The sequence below is a fragment of the Pleurodeles waltl genome, chromosome 9, assembly GCF_031143425.1.
Source record: "Pleurodeles waltl isolate 20211129_DDA chromosome 9, aPleWal1.hap1.20221129, whole genome shotgun sequence".
Classification (NCBI taxonomy): domain Eukaryota; kingdom Metazoa; phylum Chordata; class Amphibia; order Caudata; family Salamandridae; genus Pleurodeles; species Pleurodeles waltl.
In genome coordinates, this window is record NC_090448.1 from 1082142363 (window position 1) to 1082164336 (window position 21974).

The following is a 21974-nucleotide window of genomic DNA, read 5'->3' on the forward strand; positions in this document are numbered from 1 at the left end:
GCTATTTATCTCATATTCACTCTCAGAAAAAAAATATAGCCAGAAGCGAGATTCTTGTATTGCCAGAATCAGACCAACTGTGGTAATTTTATTTTGTCTTTTTACATCTTTAGTATCGTGTATGATCTTTATGACTTTTTCAAATTATTCTGTTTGTCAACCTGTGATGATGAGAACGCTATTGAATATTATAGTATGTAATTCAACACATACTTCCTAACATGATGAACTACTGCTGTAACATCATTTTTATCAATTGTTTTTTCATCAGAATTCTTTGTGGCTCTATTGCTTACGTCCCTTTTTTGATCTTCATAAGGACACTTTTTTGCACAGCAATTCTCCCCTGTTGAATAATCATTGACCTCGTGCATTGTTTTTACAGCAATCTGAGAAGCTAAAAATGGTTTGTCCCGATGATGACTTTTGCTGCTTAATGTCTATGGAGTTGAAACATTGACATGATACAATTAGCTTTCCTATATTATAGGTTTGGACTTATGCACATGATGTATTCGGTCCTGTCTACAGATAAGTATTGTGCCATTTGTATATATATTCTATTTTTGTGCAAAAGGAATGTTAAAAATGATTTCTATGCAAAAATAAAGTGTTAACATTTGTTTCACACTATTGTTTAATATTTCACTTCACTGAGCACTGCATTGTTCACAGTATTCCCTTGTACAGTTTATCTATAATATCTGATGAAACGTAAGAATTGTATATATTTTCACCAGAAGGTCTCTTGTGTTTTCCTTAATTCCTTTATAAAGAGAAAGACATTTGTTGCTTTATTATAGTCAAATATTAAGGTCGTTCTAAATCTGAGAATTACAGTTGCAAAAGGTTTAATGCTAGCTGTATCCTTGCACCCTTCTTATTACATGTGTGTATTGCAGACCTCTCTGAATACTTAAGCAGTGTAAAGTGTGTTCCCTCTGCTTAGGGAAACTAAATCTCTCTGCGGGCTTGATGATCTGATCCTTATGGAGGAGAGAGGAGTGGGCTACTGCATGGGATTGTGGACAACACCAGAACCGGATTGTCATGAATTTAGCTAAAATACAAATAATACCGTTCATGAGAGGGTATAGCCCATACTCATGGTAGGTAAATCAAATCAAATCAAATCAAATCATTAACATTTATAAAGCGCGCTACTCACCCGTGCGGGTCTCAAGGCGCTAGGGGGGTAAGGGGGGGGTTATCGCTGCTCGAACAGCCAAGTCTTTAGGAGTCTCCGGAAAGCGGAGTGGTCCTGGGTGGTCCTGAGGCTGGTGGGGAGGGAGTTCCAGGTCTTGGCCGCCAGGAAGGAGAAAGAAGCGTTTGGTTCTTTCAACCTATAAATATCTTGGTAGGACTGTTCCTCCTAAATGGGTTTGTCTCAAGATGTTAACATCTACCTGCCAAAGTATAAGATTCCTTTGGTGTTGTCGAGAGACAAGTTCCTTTATAGTGATTGTGAGGAAGAACGTTCCTTGAGCAGCGTTTATTCTAGGATATGGGTGCTTTAGCGGGGGATCTATAAAGAACATGTGTACAATTTGCACCTGCACTAGTCGTGAATTTATGCTTGGATGGACAAACTAACATGGTTGCATATTATATTATATGATAACGTTTGTTTCAAAGTAATTTAAGAAGTTATCCCAATATTAACACAAGCATGACAGACTTCTGGCTGAGGTAGTTAATGACTCTTAAGCTTTTGCACATAGGTCCCATTTGCAACACGTTCTTTCATGTTTATCAACGTTGATGGGAATTGGCGAGTGTGCCAACTATATTTTTCACCACCAATGAAGCTCCATCTATGGTGGATGCACCAAATTGGTTTAGAAACCCACGCACCACTGGTTGACCAAGCAAAACATGAAGGCACACAACACCTGTCTTGGAAAAGGTTGTAAACACAACAACAAGGCAAGCAAAAAAATCCAACAACCAATCTCACAGTCAGGAAGCATGTCCCTAAAAGAAGTCAAATACTAACAACTAGGTACAAAATGCTAACATCCGAATATTTTTTATATTCACTGGGATGGTGGAATGATGCACATTGTCAACAAGAAGTCCAATAGCAATCAGGCATACCAAGACAACATCCAGTGTCTGTTAAAAGGCAATGAGAAATACTGCTAACATGCAATGTGTCAAGAGGCTAGTAACAATGTGTACCTTCACTTAAGGCAAAAACATATAAATGTCTAAAATTAAATCAACTTCCATGTTTCTGCACAAGCCTTTGTTTTACCTTTATACGCAGGAGCACTGCAAGCTTTGTCAGAAACGGGACAGGTAGTGGTCAGGAAAGAACCAGTGCAAACTGTCCTCACCAATGGAAGAGGGGTAAGACAAATAGGAGAAAAATAAAGTTGCTTCACAGATGCAACAAGAACTTTTGCAGTAAAAATCGCCATCCCGGTAATCAGTGGTGTAGATGTCATTGAGCAGAGCAAAAGAACATATACAATGCAGGAAGCAGCACTGATGCAAGCTTACTTTGCAAACTGGATGGGAAGGGCAGAAGTAGAAGCAGTCACACAAGGATCACATTGCTACCCAAGTGGTTACCTCTTCCCATGTCATCAGACAGCATTTCCAATCCTGGGCTTTTCACTTACAAAGCTGCTCTAATGTGTGTTACTCTACCAGAGGTCTCCAATCTTTTTTGTAGTGAGAGCTACTTCTGATCAATGAAAATCATGAGCTACTGAGGGCTAAGGAGTTTGCGCATTTTTACCAGATATACCCATGCCCAGCTTCATTGACTTTAACTAATGTCTGTAGAGCCAGAAACTATGGTTTGTACAAAATAGTCTGACTAGGGGCACTATGATCGGGCTGCTATGCATGTAAGTGAGAGCATGTCCTTTGGGGATGTGTGAACATTTGTGCATATGAATGGGATATACGTGTATGGGTGACAGAGAGCCTGTGCGTATGTATGTTTGGCACAGGACATACCTTTCGCCTTATGTCGCACTGTTACATGTAAAACATACACATTTTTTTGGTTTGTTTTTTGTTTTTTTTAACTGGAAGAATTTAAACTGCAGAACAATGTTCTGCAAAGATGTTCATAATACGGAACATTTTTCTGCACTTTAAATTCCTCCCACTTAAATTGCAGCTGTATTTTTAAGTTATAAACATGGCACAGTGTCTACAAGCCACTGGGAGCAAGATGTCTGTAGAGTGTTAAGGGTGATACTTTGAAATGGGAGAAAATTAAACTGAAGAGTTAACTCTAGGTTTCTTTGGATTCCATAAAACTCATCAGTTGATAGTTTCACAGTGTTTATTCCCAGTACCCACTGGACGGGAAATGTAAGGAAAGCCCACAAGGAGCAAAGAAATGGAACAGATAACTGCTCACATAGCTGGTGACGGGAAGTAGAGTATTGAATGAAGCAGGCTGCATCCAGGGTGAGAGCCAGCTCATCCACCCAGAGCTCAAAGCAAATTCCCACCTGTTTGTTTTGCTGTGGTGCATCCTGATCAATCCTCCTCTCACCCTTGGAAGCTTCGCCTATTGTCCAAATCAGTTTTGCCTCTATCAACCCAGCTCCATGTATCAACAGTTCAATCACCATCAGCGTTGGCTCCAGCTTACGAAGACCAAAAACCGGGACACTCCACAAAAACAAAAGTAAGACTAGACTTTGGCATCGACCAAGGGACACATACTGACTTCACGAATAGTGGTTACTAACACAGAAAAAAAACAAGCTATGATGCACTATTGGTAATTATCTGTAACTTTTACTGACATCGCCATCCTATTTAAAATGCCTTCTCATAAGGACTACTAACTAATCCTGCGGTGGACTACATGAAGTTGCCGCAGCGCCCTCCCCCTCTCCACGGGGGTTCAGCTGATGATCTCTGAAAACGAGGACATTTGGTGAAAAAACAGGAATGTTCTGATAAATCCGGGAAACCTAGACACGATGCCCTTAAATACCTCCGCCGTTATCTCTACATTTTAACCCAAATCTTTCCCCCTGATCTACCATGATGCACCCAAGTGGTGTAATTCAAAATGATGTAACGAAGGATATTCTGAGTGATACCACAGTCTCGCACGGCTCAAGACTATTGTTAGGCCTCGGGCATGAAGGGTGCCCCCACGCAAGCTGCAGGGACCCGCGTTACGCCTCTGCCAACCCCTAAGCAACTCAACGTTGCTCTTCGAGCTTTTTGTCGCCGTAGATCGGTTCCCTTCCCAGTTTGCGCTTCTTACAACTCTAGACCTCGAATCTCTGTTTTTTTTCGAAAACAGCCTATAACCCAATGTCCCGTTACTGGACAGCAGCAGAGCAGTGGAAGGTAGCTGAAGGGCTAGAGGTACTGAGTGAAAGAAAAATGCCAAGATACTGAAGAAAAGTTGGAAGTGAACCCATCCATATTCTCCTCAGTCCAGACCCTCTTTTTCCAAACAACAAACCCACAAGTCTGCCACATGACCCTCAATGTATCCCCTTTACATCCCTCCAGCTATACTACACTTTTCCGGCAGGAGCATAGCCCTCTATCGCAAAACACTGTCCAGAAAGAAAATCCCAATAAGAGACGTGAAATGTGCAGTTTGTTCCTGAGCGTACCCCAAATTCAAGGCCGTTTGCCCCCCCCTTCCCACTCCCCTCCGCTTACCATAGCGTTGCTACTGTCACTTCTACCGTTGCTAAGGTACGCGGTTCACCCACGCATGCGCCGCTCTTAGAGTTTCCTGGAGGAGGGGGCGGAGCACCCAGGGAAGTAACCATAGAGTGTTGCTGCAATATAGACGGTGTTTATAGCCATGGAAGAAAGACTAAACGTGGAGCCTTGCAACGACTACATACAAGCAGACGAAATGTTATCGAAAGTTTTAAAAAACGAAATGTCCTTATGCGCTCCAGTGGCCGTCTGAAGCCATCTGGTTTAATTTCAGTGTTCTTTTCCTTTTATGGGACTTTTTTCAACTGTGTGGGAGCAAAACTGTACTTCAAAATGTAGACACCGCAATATTTACCCTCATCCAGTTCTCGCACAGTTTACGGGATCAGGAAGGGTTTAAACCTCAATTTCATAAGGCAGTTTTTCCCGCTTAAGGTACCTTCCGAAAAATCAAATTAGCAGAGCAAAACAATTAGAAACAAGCAGTGGTAAAGCCACGAGGTCTCACGTATGTAAGACCTATTGGCCTTGGCAATGTGTTTTTGCCATGTTGTACACCAGTGTGGTTGCTGGTCAGTATGGCTAAAAGTTGAAGTTGGTGGTGTGGAGTGTTTCGATTGAATTTGTTGGTATAGAGAGTCGCAGAGTAGAGTAGGGGGAGTTGAGTTGTAGGGTTGAGTAGAGGTCAGTGGTAGAGAGTGCTATAGACTGCAGTGTCGTAGAGGAGAGTGGCATATAGAGGAGTGTGGTGGAATAGGGTGGAGTAGACTGAAGTAGTGTGGTGGATTGGGTTCAAGTGGAGTGGACTGGATTGGGGTGGAATGGGTGGATTGGATTCGAGGGGTGGATTGAAATGGGGTGAAGTTGATTGGGGTGGGGTGGATTGGATTGAGTGACAGGACTGGATTGGGGTGGACTCAACTAGAATGGGGTGGTTTGGAGTGGGATGGACTGGACTAGAGTGGGGTGGATTGGATTGGACTGCGGGGGGTAATTGGAGTGGGGTGAGTTGGATTAGAGTGGGTGTGGTGGATCGAGCTGGTCTGGGATGGATTGAAGTGGTGTGGATTTGTTGGAGTGGGGTGGGCTGGAGGGATTGGATTGAGTGGGGTGGATTGAACTAGGGTGGGGTGGACTGGAGTAGAGTGAGGTGGATTTGAGTGGGGTGGACTGGATAGGGTGGACTGGACTTGAGTGGGGTGGACTGGATTTGACTGCAGTGGATTGAAATGGGGTGAGGGGATTGGATTGAGGTGGAGTGGGGTGGATTGGAGTGTGTTGGATCGGATTGGAGTGAGGTGGGGTGGATTGGAATGAGGTGGGGTGAAATGGATTGAGTGGTGTGTATTGGAGTGGGGTGGAATGGAGGTGGGGAGTATTGGATTGGCATGGGTTGAGATGGATCGGAAAGGATTGGATTGCATTTCGGTGGATTGGATTGAAGTGAGGTGGATTGGATTGAGAGGGATGAATTGTAGTCAATCAGATTGGGGTGGATTGGATGGGGTGTGGTGGACTGGATTGGTTTGGGGTGGACTGGAGTGGGGTGGGTTGGATTGTGGTGGGGGAGTGGGTTGTATTGGAATGGGGTGGAATCTTTATAGTGGGGTGGATTTGATTTTAGCGGATTGGAGGGGATTGAAGTTGAGTGGACTAGATGTTAGTGCAGTAGATTATGGTTGATTGGAGTGGGGTGGATTGAGTTTGTTTGGAGTGGGGTGGAGTGGATTGGACTAGAGTGGGATGGATTGGAGTGGGGTGACTAGATTGGAGTGAGGTGGATTGGGTTGGAGTGGGGTGGAATGGATCTGAGTGGGTGGATGGGATTGGTTGGGTGGATTGAGAGGGTGGATTGAACTAGGGTGGATTGTTTTGGATCTGAGTGAGGCAGATTGGAGTGGGGTAGATTGTTTTGTATTGAAGTGGGGCAGATAGGAGTGGGTGGATTATTTTGGATTGGAGTGGAACAGATTGGAATGGGGCAGATTGTTTTGGACTGGAGTGGGGTAGATTTGATTGGGGCAGATTGTTCTGGATTGGAGTGGGTCAGAGTGTAGTGGAGCAGACTGGAAAGGAGCAGATTGTTTTGAATTGGAATGGGGCATATTGTTTTGGGTTGAAGTGGAGTAGATTGTTTTGGATTGAAGTGGGCCAGATTGTTTTGGATTGGAGTCTGTTACGACTCGGTCGTCCCATTTCCAGGGGGCGCTGTAAGGGGGCTGTCAGAAGCCTGGGAATCACCTTGAACACCTATCTAGAGTCCCTTGCTGACTCCTGTTTGTTTCTCTTTTCTCCATGGTACACTTGTGTAGGACTACAATTGCTTCTTGGGACTGCAAATCCCATAATGCACAGCTTGGTAGTCAGGAAAACCCGGATTCTGTTTCCCATTGTTTTCAATGGGAGAAGTCCAGTTGCTCCTTTTCACTGGATCCTCTCCTCCAGGACTTGCAAGTGTCCGAAACCACACACACCTGAAACCTCTCCTGTGCAGCCCAGCTTGGAACTGCTTATAAGCAGCCATTTCCTCAAGCTCCCCGTCGTGCATCGGACTTCAATTCCTTTGTGTTACAGACCCCTTGTCGGATGGTGTTCCAGTTTTGTTCCTGTTCTGTTCCAGCCTGATCCTGTTTCCTGTTTCTTGTTTCTCTGCCCTGCTCCTGATTGTTCCAGCCAGAGTCTGCTCCCTGCTTCTTAGCCTTGTACCTGTTTGTTTCTTCCAAAGCCTGCTCCCTGTTTCTCTGCCCTGCTCCTGCCTTGTTTCAGCCTGAACCTTCTCTCTGTTTCCCAGTCCTGTTTACTGCTCATTTCCTACTCCCTGTATTCCAGTCCTGTCCTTGCCTGTTCCAGCCAGAGCCTGTTCTCAGTTTCCCAGTCCTGTCTCTGTCTGTCCCAGCCAGAAGTTTGCGCCCTGTTTTCAAGTCCTAGACCCGCCTTTGCTTAGCCTGAGCCTGTTCCTAGTTCTTGCCTCTGCCTCTTTGTTTGTTCCCTTCTGTTTCTGTTTCTTCTTGGTTCTTTGTGTCTGGTAAGTGTTCTATCAGTCTTCACCAGTGTATACGTGTCCTCCTGTGTACTGGGGTTGGCTCCTGGTTTCCAGGAGGCAATTCCAGCCCCCATCCTTGTCCAGTGTTATACGTTGTATTTCGTGCCTAACAGTGACAGTGTGCTATTGCTGTTTTCTCAGGAATCGCCACTGTGTTTCGAGCTGGACTCACAAGAGCGTGTCCTGTGTATGTAAGTACTATCCTTGTTTGTGCTCTAGGGTCCAGAGACAGAATCACTTCTGCTGCCTCCTTTCTATGGGGCTGGCAGGGTGACTTCTGTAAGAGCAAACTGCACAGAGGCATTGAGATTCCCTGTCACTGTGGTAGGTTCTGCGCCTTACTCTGTGTACAACCCCAGCGTGTTTGTCCACTGGTAATCTGTTTCCTGTTTGTTCGCACAAGGGTTGCTCTGCTTTTACTTTCCTGTTTCCTGTGCCTATCCATAGCTGTCCTTTCCGTGTATGCCTTTAGCTGCTCCTCTGCCCCAGTGTACTACCTCTTTAGGATATTCGGTGACCTCAAGGGGTGTCCCAACCAAAGTCCTGATCAGACCCGCCCGAAACCGTGACAGAGTCAGGCAGATTGTTTTGGAGTGGGTCATATTGTTTTGGAGCAGGGCAGATTGCTTTGGATTAGAGTATGGCAGATTGTTTAGACTGGAGTGAGGCAGATTGTTTTGGAGTAGAGCAGATTGATTCATAGTGGGACAGACTGTTTTTGATTGGAGTGGGGCAGCTTGTTCTGGGTTGGAGGGGGCAGGTTGGAGGGGGCAGATTGTAGTGGGACAGATTGTTTTGGATTGGAATGGGGCCAAGTGTTTTGGGTTGAAGTGGGGTAGATTGTTTTGGGTTGGAGTGGAGCAGATTGTTTTATATTTTGGACTGGATTGGATTGAAGTGGGGTAGATTGTTTTGGGTTGGAGTGGAGCAGATTGTTTTATATTTTGGATTGGAGTGGGGCAGATTGTTTTGGATTGGAGTGGGGCAGATTGTTTTGGATGAGAGTGGGTTGGATTGGAGTGGGGCAGATTGGAGCAGGGCAGATTGTTCTGGATTGGGGTGGGGCGGATTTTTTGGATTGGAGGGGGGCAGACTGGAGTGAGGAAGGTTGTTTTGGATTGGAGTGGGCAGATTTTTTGGAGTGGGGCAGATTGTTTTGGGTTGGAGTGGGGCAGATTGGAATGGGGCAAATTGTTTTGGATTCGAGTGGGGCAGATTGATGTGCGGTGTATTGCCGTTGACTGGTATTGATTGGCATGGGGTGGCTTGGGGGGGTACGGCATGATTATGTGTTAAAGCATAGTTTCAGAAATTACACATAACAAATAATGTTGCTTTGCAATATTTAGAACAAGATAAAGGTCCTCATTCGAGAGCAGTGCCCACAAGCAAAAACAGTGAGAAAAAAAGACTGTGCAAAATAAAAGAATGTTATCTATAGAAAATAAATCTTTGCAATTTTGTTTGTCCTGCTGGTCACATTTTTGTCAGTCACACGCCTTCTGTATGCAGGGCCTGGAAGTTAAAAAGAACAAAATAGTACCTCAGTCACACCGGGAGCAGCAGACTGGCACTGATTAAGTTGAATCAATCTGTACTTAGTTCCTGCTCCACAGAAAGGAAAATGGTGCTGGGCCTGCAGTGACCAATTAAGAGGCTGTAAAGAAGAGTGCCACACAAGCAAACAAATGGTAAGCAGCGGGCGGGCTCTAACCCTTTTTTTGTTAGCATAAGTGTCTCACAAGCAAGACGCATGTGCTAGAGCATGCTCTCGCAGGCTCAACTCTAAAAATAATGGAGTTCCCCTCATGGCTGAGTTCTAGATCAATGAAAATGTGAAAGGTTTTATTACAAAATTTAAAAACGGCTATAGAGAATGTCATGAAGGCTCTCAGAAGCAGAGTTATACTGAGTGCCTAAACATCACAAATTATTCTAAGTCCCAAACGAGCAGCAAAATCAGTAAATAGGCAGCATCTAAAAGAATAGAAAGTCTTCTGGCTCACCCCCAAAATCCAGTTTTTTTTTTTTTACACAATCTGTGGATAGAATATTAGCAGTTCTGCAGTTTCATTGTGGTGTGAGCAAAAATATTGTTTCTTTAGCAAATTAGAGTACAAGAAAAATAAACGTTATTACCTTAGTACATAAGCACCATCCCAGTTCTTTGAATATTGAATAATTATTCAACATCCTCTATGCTAATGCTATCCAGAGTTGTTTGAAGAAATATATTTTTCTTTCAACTCCAAAGATCAATTTATAGTCTTGTCCGACAACTCTGATGCCGAAACCTCAGAATACATAGGTGGTCATTATGTCTTTGGCAGTAAAAACTGCCTACCGCCTCTGTGACAGCCATCAACATACCGCCACGGCGGCTACCATCCGTCCACCAGATTATGAGCACTGCATGACTACAGCCACAACAAGGGTGGAAATCTGGCAGTGCTAATGCTGGCGGACGGTGGTAAGCTGGCGCTGCTAACACCAGCATCGCCCCACCAGTAGAACGCCACCAGCCGTATTATGACCAGTAATACGGCCTGGCGGTGTTCTGCTGGTGGTAGCAGCGCCCCTTCCCGTTCCCTGCTGGACGACCTCCTTGCTCGACAAGGTAAGTCGGCCGTCCGACAGGGGAAGGGGGTGTGGGGGTGTTGTGTTTGTGTCTGAGTGTGTGCATTTGTTGTGTTGTTTGCATGGTTGTTTGCGTGTGAGTGAATGCATGTATGAATGGTGAAGTGAGTGCGTGTCTGCATGTCAGTGTGAATGTGTGAAAGAATGTGTGTGAGTATGTCTGGAAGTATGCGTGGTTGAATGCGTGCATGGCAGGGTTTATGAATGCGTGTATGGCAGTGAATGTGTGTATGAATGCATGTATGGCAGTGTGTGTATGAATGCGTGTATGACAGTGTTAGTGAATGGGTGTATGTGTGGTGCGTGTGGGTGTCTGTGTGCATGTATGCGGTAGGGGAGGTGGGGTGCGGGGGTGCTGTGACTGTAGTGGGGGTGCAGGGAGGGGGGTGATGTGTGCATGTGTGGCTGTGGGGGCAGTTGTGTGGTGTATGCGTGTCTGCGGGTGTATGGGTGTGTGTGTGAATGTATCAGAGGGGGTGGTGGGCGAGTGAGTGAATTGGAGGGGGTGTTTCTTTGTGTATGGGGTGGGGTGTGTGTGTGTTTGGATCGAGGGTGGGGGGTGTATATGAATGTCAGGGGTGGGCAGGTTAGTGTGTATGGGGGGTGGGTGAGGGGGTGAGTTTGGATGGAGGGGGCATCAGGTGAGTGTTAGGGGGTGGGGGACCCACCTACCAGTGACAGGGAAGGAATTCCCTGTCACCGGTAGGGCCTACAGACATGTTTTTCATTGCGTTGCTAACGCCACGAAAACCATGGCGGTAGGCTGGCTCTTAATGCAAGGGCTGGTACTCTGTCGGCTGCCGGGCTGGAGATGGAGAAGGCTCATGGCGGTATGAGTGGTAAATTGGCGGGTTGGCTGCAGCCAACCCGCCAATCTCATAATGTGGCGGTATGTACTGCCAGCCTGTTGGCGGTACTACCGCCACATTAGCCCTGGTGGTCAGAAGACCTCCAAGGTCATAATGAGGGCCATAGACTCTTAGTTTGAAGTACATCTAGCACCCACAGTGTTCTTCTTTAGAGAGGGCAACATTTCCAAAATCAGTTTCTTAATTTTTTCTTTCTTTTTAATATGAGGCGATCCAGGAGAGGAAGGAGTAGAATGTCTCTGCCTCTGCATATGTTTGCCCAAAGTAATAGTTCTCCCAGGGACCCAGATGCCCAATAATCAAATTACAATGGCAAGTTAAAAAAAATCTCAAGCCATTACATGTATGATACACCTCTGCTCTTTTTAAATCACGAAACAATCTCTAACGCCTCAACAGAAAGGATGTGTTGAGACAGAAAGTATGCACATACATAGATCGCTCAAGTCTCTCATATGCAAAAATACTTGGAATCTTTCAAAAACAGAGCTGTAGTATCGTTCTCTAGAACTGTGTATGTTTCCTTCTTTATGTTATGTAAAGTTATGATGTAGTTGGTATGCTCCTCTCTCCCCTTTCCTGTGGGACATTGTACTGTGCCACAGGGACATTCTAGAATGGGAAGGGAGAGAAAGAACAAGAAGATGATGGGGAGGCTGGATGCTGAAAGTGGTTGGAGTTTCTTTGTTGGAAAAGACATCTAATAAGTACAACCGTTTATCTCAAGGACTGCATGCGTTTGTTCCCCTTTATATGCTGTCTAAGGCATACTACAATTTGGCGATGATATTGCTGAACTCATGCAACATTTACTTTAAAAAGAAACTTCAACACTCATAATTGCGGAACAATTACTTCAAAGGTACGGTGGATTTATTTAAATGATTATATTTCCACTTCTTCAATTTTTTTCTCCCTTTTCAGTGGCCTGTATATGGATTTTATTTCCTCGATTGTTAAACTTTTCTCGTGCTGCTCTTAACTTTCATTTGTTGCCATCACAATGCTGAGTGTCTGAGTGAATGTCACAAGCACTCAAAGATAAATACTCCACGCAGGTGTGTTAAATACGCATGTTCCTCTATGTGCCTCAATCATTTCTGCTGTGCATTACCAAGAACACATTGGCAGATGCTCTGATCGAGATCAGTAATTCTTTGTGGAATTCTCTGACTTTAACACTTCCAGAGTGTTAGCTACGCACATTCCTCTGCGTGCCTCAGCTATTTATGCTGTGTGAAAATTAGAAAGAAGAATTATACAGCTTTACTTGTCGGAAAGCTTTAGAAGAAAAGAGGATTTCATATTTTCATCATCATTTACATTGTATCTTATCAGAAACATGACTTTTACTCCATTCCATATGATTTCTTTGTTTCATGTCTAATTGTTGTTTGTTTTACGCTCTGTAATTTTATTTTGAGTTATTATTTTACTACCCATCATTTTTTTTTTTCAAGTATTGCCCTATCCTTGCTACTACATTAAAATGCAAAATATTACTCCACCCCGATTTTTTCTGTCTGTCGCTGGTGATCCACCCATTCCGTGGCCTAAATGGAAAAAAGTTTTCTTAACTTATATACACGTTTGTGGTAGTAACCTGTCCTCTCAAAGAAAAACTTCTGTTTTACAACATTGTCTTGGGGCTGAAGGACAGGAAGTTTTAGAAACATTACCATCTATTAGTTCCTCAGAGGGTGGGGAAGGTGATTTGAATGAATTTGAAATTACTTTACTCAAATTAGATAAGCATTATTTGCCTAAAATTTCCATTATACTCCAAAGATATTATTTTGGTAAGCGTAAACAAAATGAAGATAAATCAATTGAAGATTTTGTAACAGTTTTACGTAAACTAGCTTTGTTGTGCAATTTTGGGGAGAATGTAGATGAGTGGATTCGTGATCACTTCATGCTTGAGTGTAAGAGTGACAAAGTCAGAGAAGCACGTTAGTCTAAAAGTGATCCCACGTTAGATGAGGTATTAATGATGGCTAAATAAGTGGAGCACTCCATGACATGTATTGATGAATTGAATTTTTTTTAAAGATAATTCAATTAATGTGCAGGCACTTGATGTAAATTCAAAAAATAAGAGTCAGTTAACCACTAAACCAAAATTGCAGTGATTTAGATGTGGATCTTTCTCTCATCTGGCCAATAAGAAAGAATGTCCTGTTCTGAATATGATCTGTAACAGATGTGGGAAGAAAGGGCATTTTGCTAAATGCTGTAAGTCTTCTGTGAAATATAAAATGAAAATCAATGAAATTGAGTGTGAGGGTGAGCATGATTTCATTCTTCAAGTTGTGAATGATGTCAACTGTGTGTCCAGCGTTCATTTTATCCATATGACTTTGTGGAAGTGAATGGTTTTAACATTTCGATGATAATGGACTCAGGAGCAAAATTCTCGCTAGTTTCGGAGTCTGATTATCTTAAACATTTTCAAGGAAATGTAGTACTTCATAATCCTGACATTACTCCTTACAGCTATGGTGGGTAACCAATTGAATTGAATGGGTATTTTAATGCTACTATTGTATTTAGGGGAAACAAGAGGTTAGGAAAAGTATATGTACCTGTAGTTGGTGATGCTATTTTGAGTTGGCCTCATCAAAAATTGTTGGGAATGATTTGGAATCCTAATTCGGTACCACAAGTGCAGGTTCAAAAAATTAACAACATTGGTGATGCTCTGATGAATGAATTTTCTGATGTTTTGAACTATAAAGTAGGATGCATTAAGGGTTACAAGCATCGTATTTGTTTGAAAGAGTAGGTGCAACCAATTGCTTGCAAAGTCAGAAATATTCCTTTTAGTTTACAAGAGAAAGTTGCATTGGAGCTCAAAAGATTACAGTTGGAAGGCATCATAGAAGAGGTAGAAGCAGCCCAATGGATTGCTCCGATTGTAGTAGCTATGAAAAGTTCTTGTGACATCAGACTTTGTGTTGATCTCAGGCAGCTTAATAAAGCAGTAGTTGAGGATAAATTCCCGCAGCCCAATATTATTGAAATGGTCAGCTCCTTGGGCAATGCAAAATATTTTATTACGTTGGATCTAAGTTCCACATATCATCAAGTACAGTTATGTGATGACTCTAAACCGTTTACTTCTTTTGTAATACCATTTGGTGTTTACATATTCAACAGGGTGCTGTTTGGTCTTTGTTCTGCCACTTCAGTTTTTCAAAGGCTGATGAATGAGACGCTTGGAGAAATTGAGAGGGTCAAGTTTTTTCAGGATGATGTGCTCATGTTCACTGATTTGTTAGAAAGTCATGTTTTAAAAGTTAGAGAAGTGCTGAAAATCTTTTGGTTGAGGGCCATTACTCTAAAGGGGGAAAAGTGCAAATTTACAAGGTCAGAAATAACCTATTTGGGTCACATCATATCAGCTGAGGGTGTGAAACCTAACGATGACATAGTAAAATCCATAGTTAACCTTTCCAATCCTGAGAAAAAAAGAGGAAGTTCAAGCCTTTTTTAAGGGATGGCAGAGTTTTATGCGAGATATGTGCCAAACTTTGCTAAGAGGTCTTCTTCAGTTAGGGAGTTACTGAAGAAAGGAGTGGACTTGCATTGGTCAGAATGGTGTCAGGAGTAATTTGGTGATATAAAACATGCCCTATACTCAGCACAATCTCTCATGAGTTTCCAACCAGGACTGCCTTGTTGTATCATAACCAATGCTTGTGAAAAGTGTTTGGGTTGTGTTCTCAAAAAGATAAATAAGATGGAAGAGATCACCATCACCATTGCCTTTGCTTCAATGACACTTAGAGGAGCAGAAATCAGGTATTCTACTATTGAAAAGGAAGTGTTCGCTGTTTATTGGGCCTACACAAAGTTCCAATGGTTTCTGTGGGGTGTACTCTTTGTGGTGCAGTCTGATCAAAAAAACGTTGCAACAAGGTTTTGAGAAAAATGGTTTGGATTGTATTTCTTCACAAATATGTAAGTGGATAGTAGGGTTGCAAGATTTTCGATTTGTGGTGAAATATATTCCCGGGTGTGAAAATAAAACTGCAGATTGTTTATCTAGGATGCAGAGTGAATGTTGGGATGTTGAAGATGAAGAGAGATCATGGTGGATTGAAGATGAGATCAAAGTATGTGGTATCACAGATGGATGCATTTCTGAAAAAGAGTTGGTTAAGGAATTAAAGAATTATGAGGAATTGATGAAAATCAGGGATATGGTTGTATCTGGTGACATGACAATGGATCAGGATAGGGGTATGTTATTATTTAAGAAGATTTGGAATGAGCTTTCAGTCAGGATGGTTTAATATTGAGAGGAAGTTGGTTAATTCCTCCCACTAATCTACGAGAACATCTAATTTGTCTGGCACATTCAGGTCATCAGGGTATATGTAAAACTAAAGAAAGATTAAGACGCACATATTGGTGGCCTGGTATGGATTTAGCTGTGGAAAGAAAAGTCAGAGACTGTGTAGAATGTAGAGTGGCTGACAAAACTTTGAAGACAAGGACCCATCCTGTGGTCATAAGGGAGATTCCAAAAGAAGAATGGGAAGAAGTATCTTTGGACATTATGGGTCCATTAAATTGTGGATCTGCTTTGAAGTATGTGGTAGTCTTGATGGATTATTTGTCTCATTGACCGGAAGTTTTGGTAACCTCTGATGTGACTTCCATGACAATTGTGAGTTTCTTAACTCAAGTGTTTGCGAGGGAAGGGAGCCCAAGGATTATATTGACGGGCAATTGAGTTCAGCTCACATCAAAGTTAATGGGTAATTTCCTTTGAATCAAGGGGTATTGCACATAAAGAATTTGCTTTATATCATCCTGAAACCAATGGGATGGTTGAACGGTTTAACAGGACTCTAAAAGAAACTGTTCAATTAGCTAAACAGATAGGTGTGAGTTGGATTGAATTGGTTAAATTGAAAGTGGATGAATACAGATATACTCCTCACACTAGCACCGGTAAATCACCTTTTGTGCTATTTAGAAAACGGGTACTGCACACAAAAGTAAGTCAACCATGGATTAAATTGTATGATAAAGAATCAAACGATTGTGAGGAATGGAAAAAATTACTTTGAGAAAAGAAAAACGGGTTCAAGAAAAGAGAAAGCATACATATGACATACGTAAGTCAACCATGAGAGTTGAAGTGAAGGTTGGGTTTTGGTAAAAATAAAATTACCAGGAGACAACTAATGAACATTCTCACTTTAGTAAAATATTCAAGTGTTTAAGGGGGCTATCAAAGTATATGATGATCGTATTTGGAATATGAACAGGATTGTCAAACTAAATTGAGATTCTTGATCTTAGGTATTATTGTTTTTTTAAGAATATTTTTCTTCTGTTTTGGGAGAGTAGTTTAGTATTTATTTAGATGTCTTTTCCAAATAAGAAACTCCAACCACTTTCAGCATCCAGCCTCCCCATCGTCTTCTTCTCCTTTCTCTCCCTTCCCATTCTAGAATGTCCCCGTGGCACAGTACAATGTACCACAGGAAAGGTGAGAGAGGAGCATACCAACTATATCATAACAACTTTACATAACATAAAGAAGGAAACATACACAGTTCTAGAGAACAATACTATAAGAACATTGCTCCCTTGCACATGTGGGAGAACCAGCAATTACATAACCCGCCTTTATTCCCTGTGGTTCACAATTACAATCTCTAAACCAATACAACTCCTTTAGCCTGCATATATTTACTTTACTTTTCCTAAAATCTGATATATAACAAATGCAACAAGCAACCTCATCCTCCTTAACTAATATGAGTTATACTAAAGGCAGCTCCTATTTGCTGCACACTAATTTAGGAGTTGGTCGAGCCATTGTACCATTTTACTGTAGCTTTGTTGCTCCCACAAAAGCATGCAGGTACTCCCCAAACCCAGCAGGGAGAGATACCTACATACAAAGAATCCTAGATAGTAACCACCTCTACCCATTTCGTATACCAAAGGACACAAAACAGGAAGTCGTGGGAGAGGTTATACTACATATAGCGCCCAGCTGAGGGCGAATACAGTTATAAATGGCATTTCCTGTTCTGTTTCAGAGTCCTTGTATTTGGGCATCTTTCCTCATATAAGTAATGACTTAACGAGGGACATAGAGGGGATGTATAGTCCTTAAATTAAACATCTCAATGCCCCTGATTTAGGCAGGAGACCCCTTCTTTGTAAGGCCAAAAATGTCTTTCTTTCCTCTTACACTTATAAATGCTTGTAATTCAATGCACGTAGAAATTAAATTCCACCAATTCTATTTCTAAAGCTTCATCTTCTGGGTTGGCAAATATCGGTATGCATGATTTAAACATTTCAGTAATAGGCAGTGCAAAGCAATGCTCTGATTTTGCTGCAGGAAATATACATCATACCAGTGGTTGCTAGTGACATGTGAAAGTGGTGGGGCGTAAACATTTGGGATGAGTACCCTGTGGAGAGTGAGCGAGGCCGAGTGTCATAAGAAGGGGTTGAGGGGGGTTTCCCCTATGAAAATTTTGAAAAAGGAGAGGACAAATGGTGCATTTGCAAACAAACTGGAGCCTGGTTTAAACAACTAAACTGCATTTCTGCGATTCCTTTAGTGTGGCACCCGACCAGTGGTTTGATTTCTGCCTGAGATTTCAGTTAATGCATCCAGATATATAACCCAGCAACTTACATACATTTTAAACCAAACAGGACTTTTGGCCTTGTCAGTGGTTGTTAGTTGTTTAAGATAAATGAGTAAAAATTATTTTGTTGTAATAATACTGAAAATGTTTAAATTCTGAAATTGTGAGACTGTGAATTAAACATTACTGAGGACTGTGGAAGAGGTAGTGGCCTTTAGAGTGTCTCAATCGTGCCCCTTTAGAGTGGCTCATTCTGCGTTAGACATGTGCACCCTTTTCTCTCCACATCTTGTCCATATGCTTATCTTATCATTTTTCACTGACCCCTGAATGCATTTCCTCGCATCTCTTTCACCCCACAGCCCCCAAACGGACAACGCACCGATTTACCTGTAAGCACTATATTTTCATTTACTTTCGCCTTCTCGTCAATATTTTGGCAACTGTGTACCTCCTTCACACACAGTAGCACAGAATCACAACTGAAACTGGAATATGTGATCATTTGTTCTGTTTGTTCAGCAGAGAGGCCAAGGATTGGATGACCGAGTATGCTGAATACCTTTTTGACCCACCGACAGGCACTGTGAGAAATTCAAACTGCCTTCAGCCTTTGCTCCAGAACTTTCACGGTTGGCGCTTTAAGTGATCTACGCATCTTACAAAAACATATTGCCATCATTTCCCCCAAAGACTATTTTAATAAGAAGCTTATACAAAAGTAAGCAGTAAATTCTTTTGTGTCCTACTCTAACATTTTGCAGGGAAGTTTCGGGACCTATGCCAAAGCTCCCATGTGCAGACTCGCCTCACATTTCAGGTCTGGTTTCTCCTTTGTCTCTGATTTATATGTTTATGCAGGAGAGTGTTGGTATGAATGACTCATTCATTTGCATTTGATCGGCTCTCATTGGCTTGATGTCGGTGTGCAGTGCCTCAGAAGCAGGCTATCCTGCGCAATCACACCTACTGCAAGTCAGAGCATGCTCAAGAATAACTCACACACACTGCCTGCTGCAATGGCCATCAGTTACAGCCAGAGACAGGCGAATGCATGACCCAAAGTTGGCAGCAAAACTCTCTTATGTTCCTGGGCAAAACACAAACACAGCGCCGACTAAATCGGGGCTAAAGACCGGTCATTTATTTTGAAAATTAGTTGTAACGTCATAGTTGTCCTGGTGCGTTTCTGTCATACTGCATGTTTTTTGTTCTGAATGTGTCTTATGATAGGCCCTTGGACTCTCTCGGGAAACAAAGGTGTTTTTTAAAACCAGAGGCTCCATGATATGCAAAACAGTATCAGCCTGGCCCAGGCATTACAGCCGTTGATGTAGCACAGACTCCAATATGCACTTCATGAGCCAAGGAATACCAGTGACCAGTGCTTAATTTGTAAATAAAAAGGTGCCGGTGCCCAAAGCCCTCAAAGCTGCTGAAATTGAATGTTCGAGCACAGAATACTGAGGCAGCATAAGCCTGAAACCATCTGGGCCTCTTCAATCCGTTTACAGCCACTCCCTGCCGACTCAGCTCACCCCTGCAGCTTCCTACTTTCTCTCATTGTGACGCTTTTTTGTTTTTCTCTTCCTCCGTCTTTCCCATATGTGTCTTTTACTCGCATCAAATGCTTGAGGCAGAAGACTAAGAGCCGGCCCTCAAAAATAAGTGCTGGTGCTCAGCACTGGAAACAACAAGCGCAAATTAAGCACTGCCAGTGACCTTCATTACAAGGATGCCATAGGCGCATACATCGGGGCGCTGTATCGCGTGGACATCTAGACATCTCCGCTTTTGTCATAATAATAAAACAACAGGCTGAGTGAGGGAGCGGTCAAGTGAGACCCAGTCATTGCGTGGAGAAAGAGGAGATCTGAGTCTCTGAGGGAGTGTGCGAGTGAGAACCAGTCAGCCACTGGAGAAAGACTCTGAGGGAGTGTGAGCGTGAGACCCAGTCAGTGAGTGAAGAAAGACTCTGAGAGCGTGAGTGAGACTTAGTTAGCCAATGGAGAAAGACTGAGGGAGTGTGCGAGTGAGACCCAGTCAACGAGTGGAGAAAGACTCCGAGAGCGTGAGTGAGACCCAGTCAGCCAATGGAGAAAGACTGAGGGAGTGTGTGAGTGAGACCCAGTCAGTCTTTGCAGAAAGACTCCGAGAGTGTGAGACCCAGTCAGCCAACAGAGAAAGAGTCTGAGGGAGTGTGTGTGTGAGACCCAGTCAGCCAACAGAGAAGGACTCTGAGAGAGTGTGGGAGTGAGACTCAGTGAGCCAATGGAGAAAGACTCTGAGGGAGTGTGTGAGTGAGACCCAGTCAGCGGGTGGAGAAAGACTCCGAGAGCGTGGAGAAAGACTCTGAGGGAGTGTGCGAGTGAGACCTAGTAAGCGAGTGGAGAGACTTTGAGGGAGTGTGTGAGTGAGACCCAGTTAGCCAGTGGAGAACGATTCTGAGGGAGTGTGCGAGTGAGGACCAGTCAGGGAGTGGAAAAAGACCCTGAGGGTGTGTGTGTAAGACCCAGTCAGTCACTGTAGAAAGACTCTGAGGGAGTGTGTGTAGGAGGCTGGACTGGTTTGTAGTGAGTACCTAGGGGTACTTGCACCTTGCACCAGGCCCAGTTATCCCTTATTAGTGTATAGGGTGTCTAGCAGCATAGGCTGATAGATAATGGTAGCTTAGCAGAGCAGCTTAGGCTGAACTAGGAGACGAGTGAAGCTCCTACAGTACCACTTAGTGTCATATGCACAATATCATAAGAAAACACAATACACAGATATACTAAACATAAAGGTACTTTATTTTTATGACAATATGCCAAAAGTATCTCAGTGAGTACCCTCAGTATGAGGATAGAAAATATACACAAGATATATGTACACAATACCAAAATATGCAGTAGTAGTATTAGAAAACAGTGCAAACAATGTATAGTTACAATAGGATGCAATGGAGACACATAGGGATAGGGGCAACACAAACCATATACTCCAAAAGTGGAATGCGAACCACGAATGGACCCCAAACCTATGTGACCTTGTAGAGGGTCGCTGGGACTATTAGAAAATAGTAAGGGTTAGAAAAATAGCCCACCCCAAGACCCTGAAAAGTGAGTGCAAAGTGCACTAAAGTTCCCCAAAGGACATAGAAGTCGTGATAGGGGAATTCTGCAGGAAAGACACAAACCAACAATGCAACAACGATGGATTTCCAGTCGAGGGTACCTGTGGAACAAGGGGACCAAGTCCAAAAGTCACAAGCAAGTCGGAGATGGGCAAATGCCCAGGAAATGCCAGCTGTGGGTGCAAAGATGCTGCTACTGGACAGTAGAAGCGTAGGTTTCTGCAAGAACGACAAGGGCTAGAGACTTCCCCTTTGGAGGACGGATCCCCCACGCCGTGGAAAGTCGTGCAGAAGTGTTTTCCCGCCAAAAGACCGCCAACAAGCCTTGCTAGCTGCAAATCGTGCGGTTGGTGTTTTTGGATGCTGCTGTGGCCCAGGAGGGACCAGGATGTCGCAAATTGCATCAGGGGACAGAGGGGACGTTGAGCAAGACAAGGAGCCCTCTCAGCAGCAGGCAGCACCCGCAGAAGTGCCAGAAACCAGCACTACGAGGATGCGTGAAACAGTGCTCACCCAAAGTCGCACAAAGGAGTCCCACGTCGCCAGAGACCAACTTAGAAAGTCGTGCAATGCAGGTTAGAGTGCCGTGGACCCAGGCTTGGCTGTGCACAAAGGATTTCCGCCGGAAGTGCACGGAGGCCGGAGTGGCTGCAAAAGTCGCGGTTCCCAGCAATGCAGTCTGGCGTGGGGAGGCAAGGACTTACCTCCACCAAACTTGGACTGAAGAGTCACTGGACTGTGGGAGTCACTTGGACAGAGTTGCTGGATTCAAGGGACCTCGCTCGTCGTGCTGAGAGGAGACCCAAGGTACCGGTAATGCAGTTCTTTGGTGCCTGCGGTTGCAGGGGGACGATTCCGTCGACCCACGGGAGATTTCTTCGGAGCTTCTAGTGCAGAGAGGAGGCAGACTACCCCCAAAGCATGCACCACCAGGAAAGCAGTCGAGAAGGTGGCTGGATCAGCGTTACAGAGTCGCAGGAGTCGTCTTTGCTACTATGTTGCAGTTTTGCAGGCTT

At 43.5% G+C, this 21974-nt stretch overlaps 1 protein-coding gene across 1 annotated transcript in view; it reads right to left on the reverse strand.

The window, feature by feature from the left end:
- Positions 1-4752, reverse strand: part of DNAL1 (dynein axonemal light chain 1) — a 194192-nt gene extending 189440 nt beyond the window's left edge. Inside the window, exon 1 of the mRNA XM_069208749.1 lies at positions 4660-4752. Coding sequence (XP_069064850.1) covers positions 4660-4662 — 3 coding nt within the window. The 5' untranslated portion in view covers positions 4663-4752. The remainder of the gene's footprint in view (positions 1-4659) is intronic.
- Positions 4753-21974: the final 17222 nt, after the last annotated feature.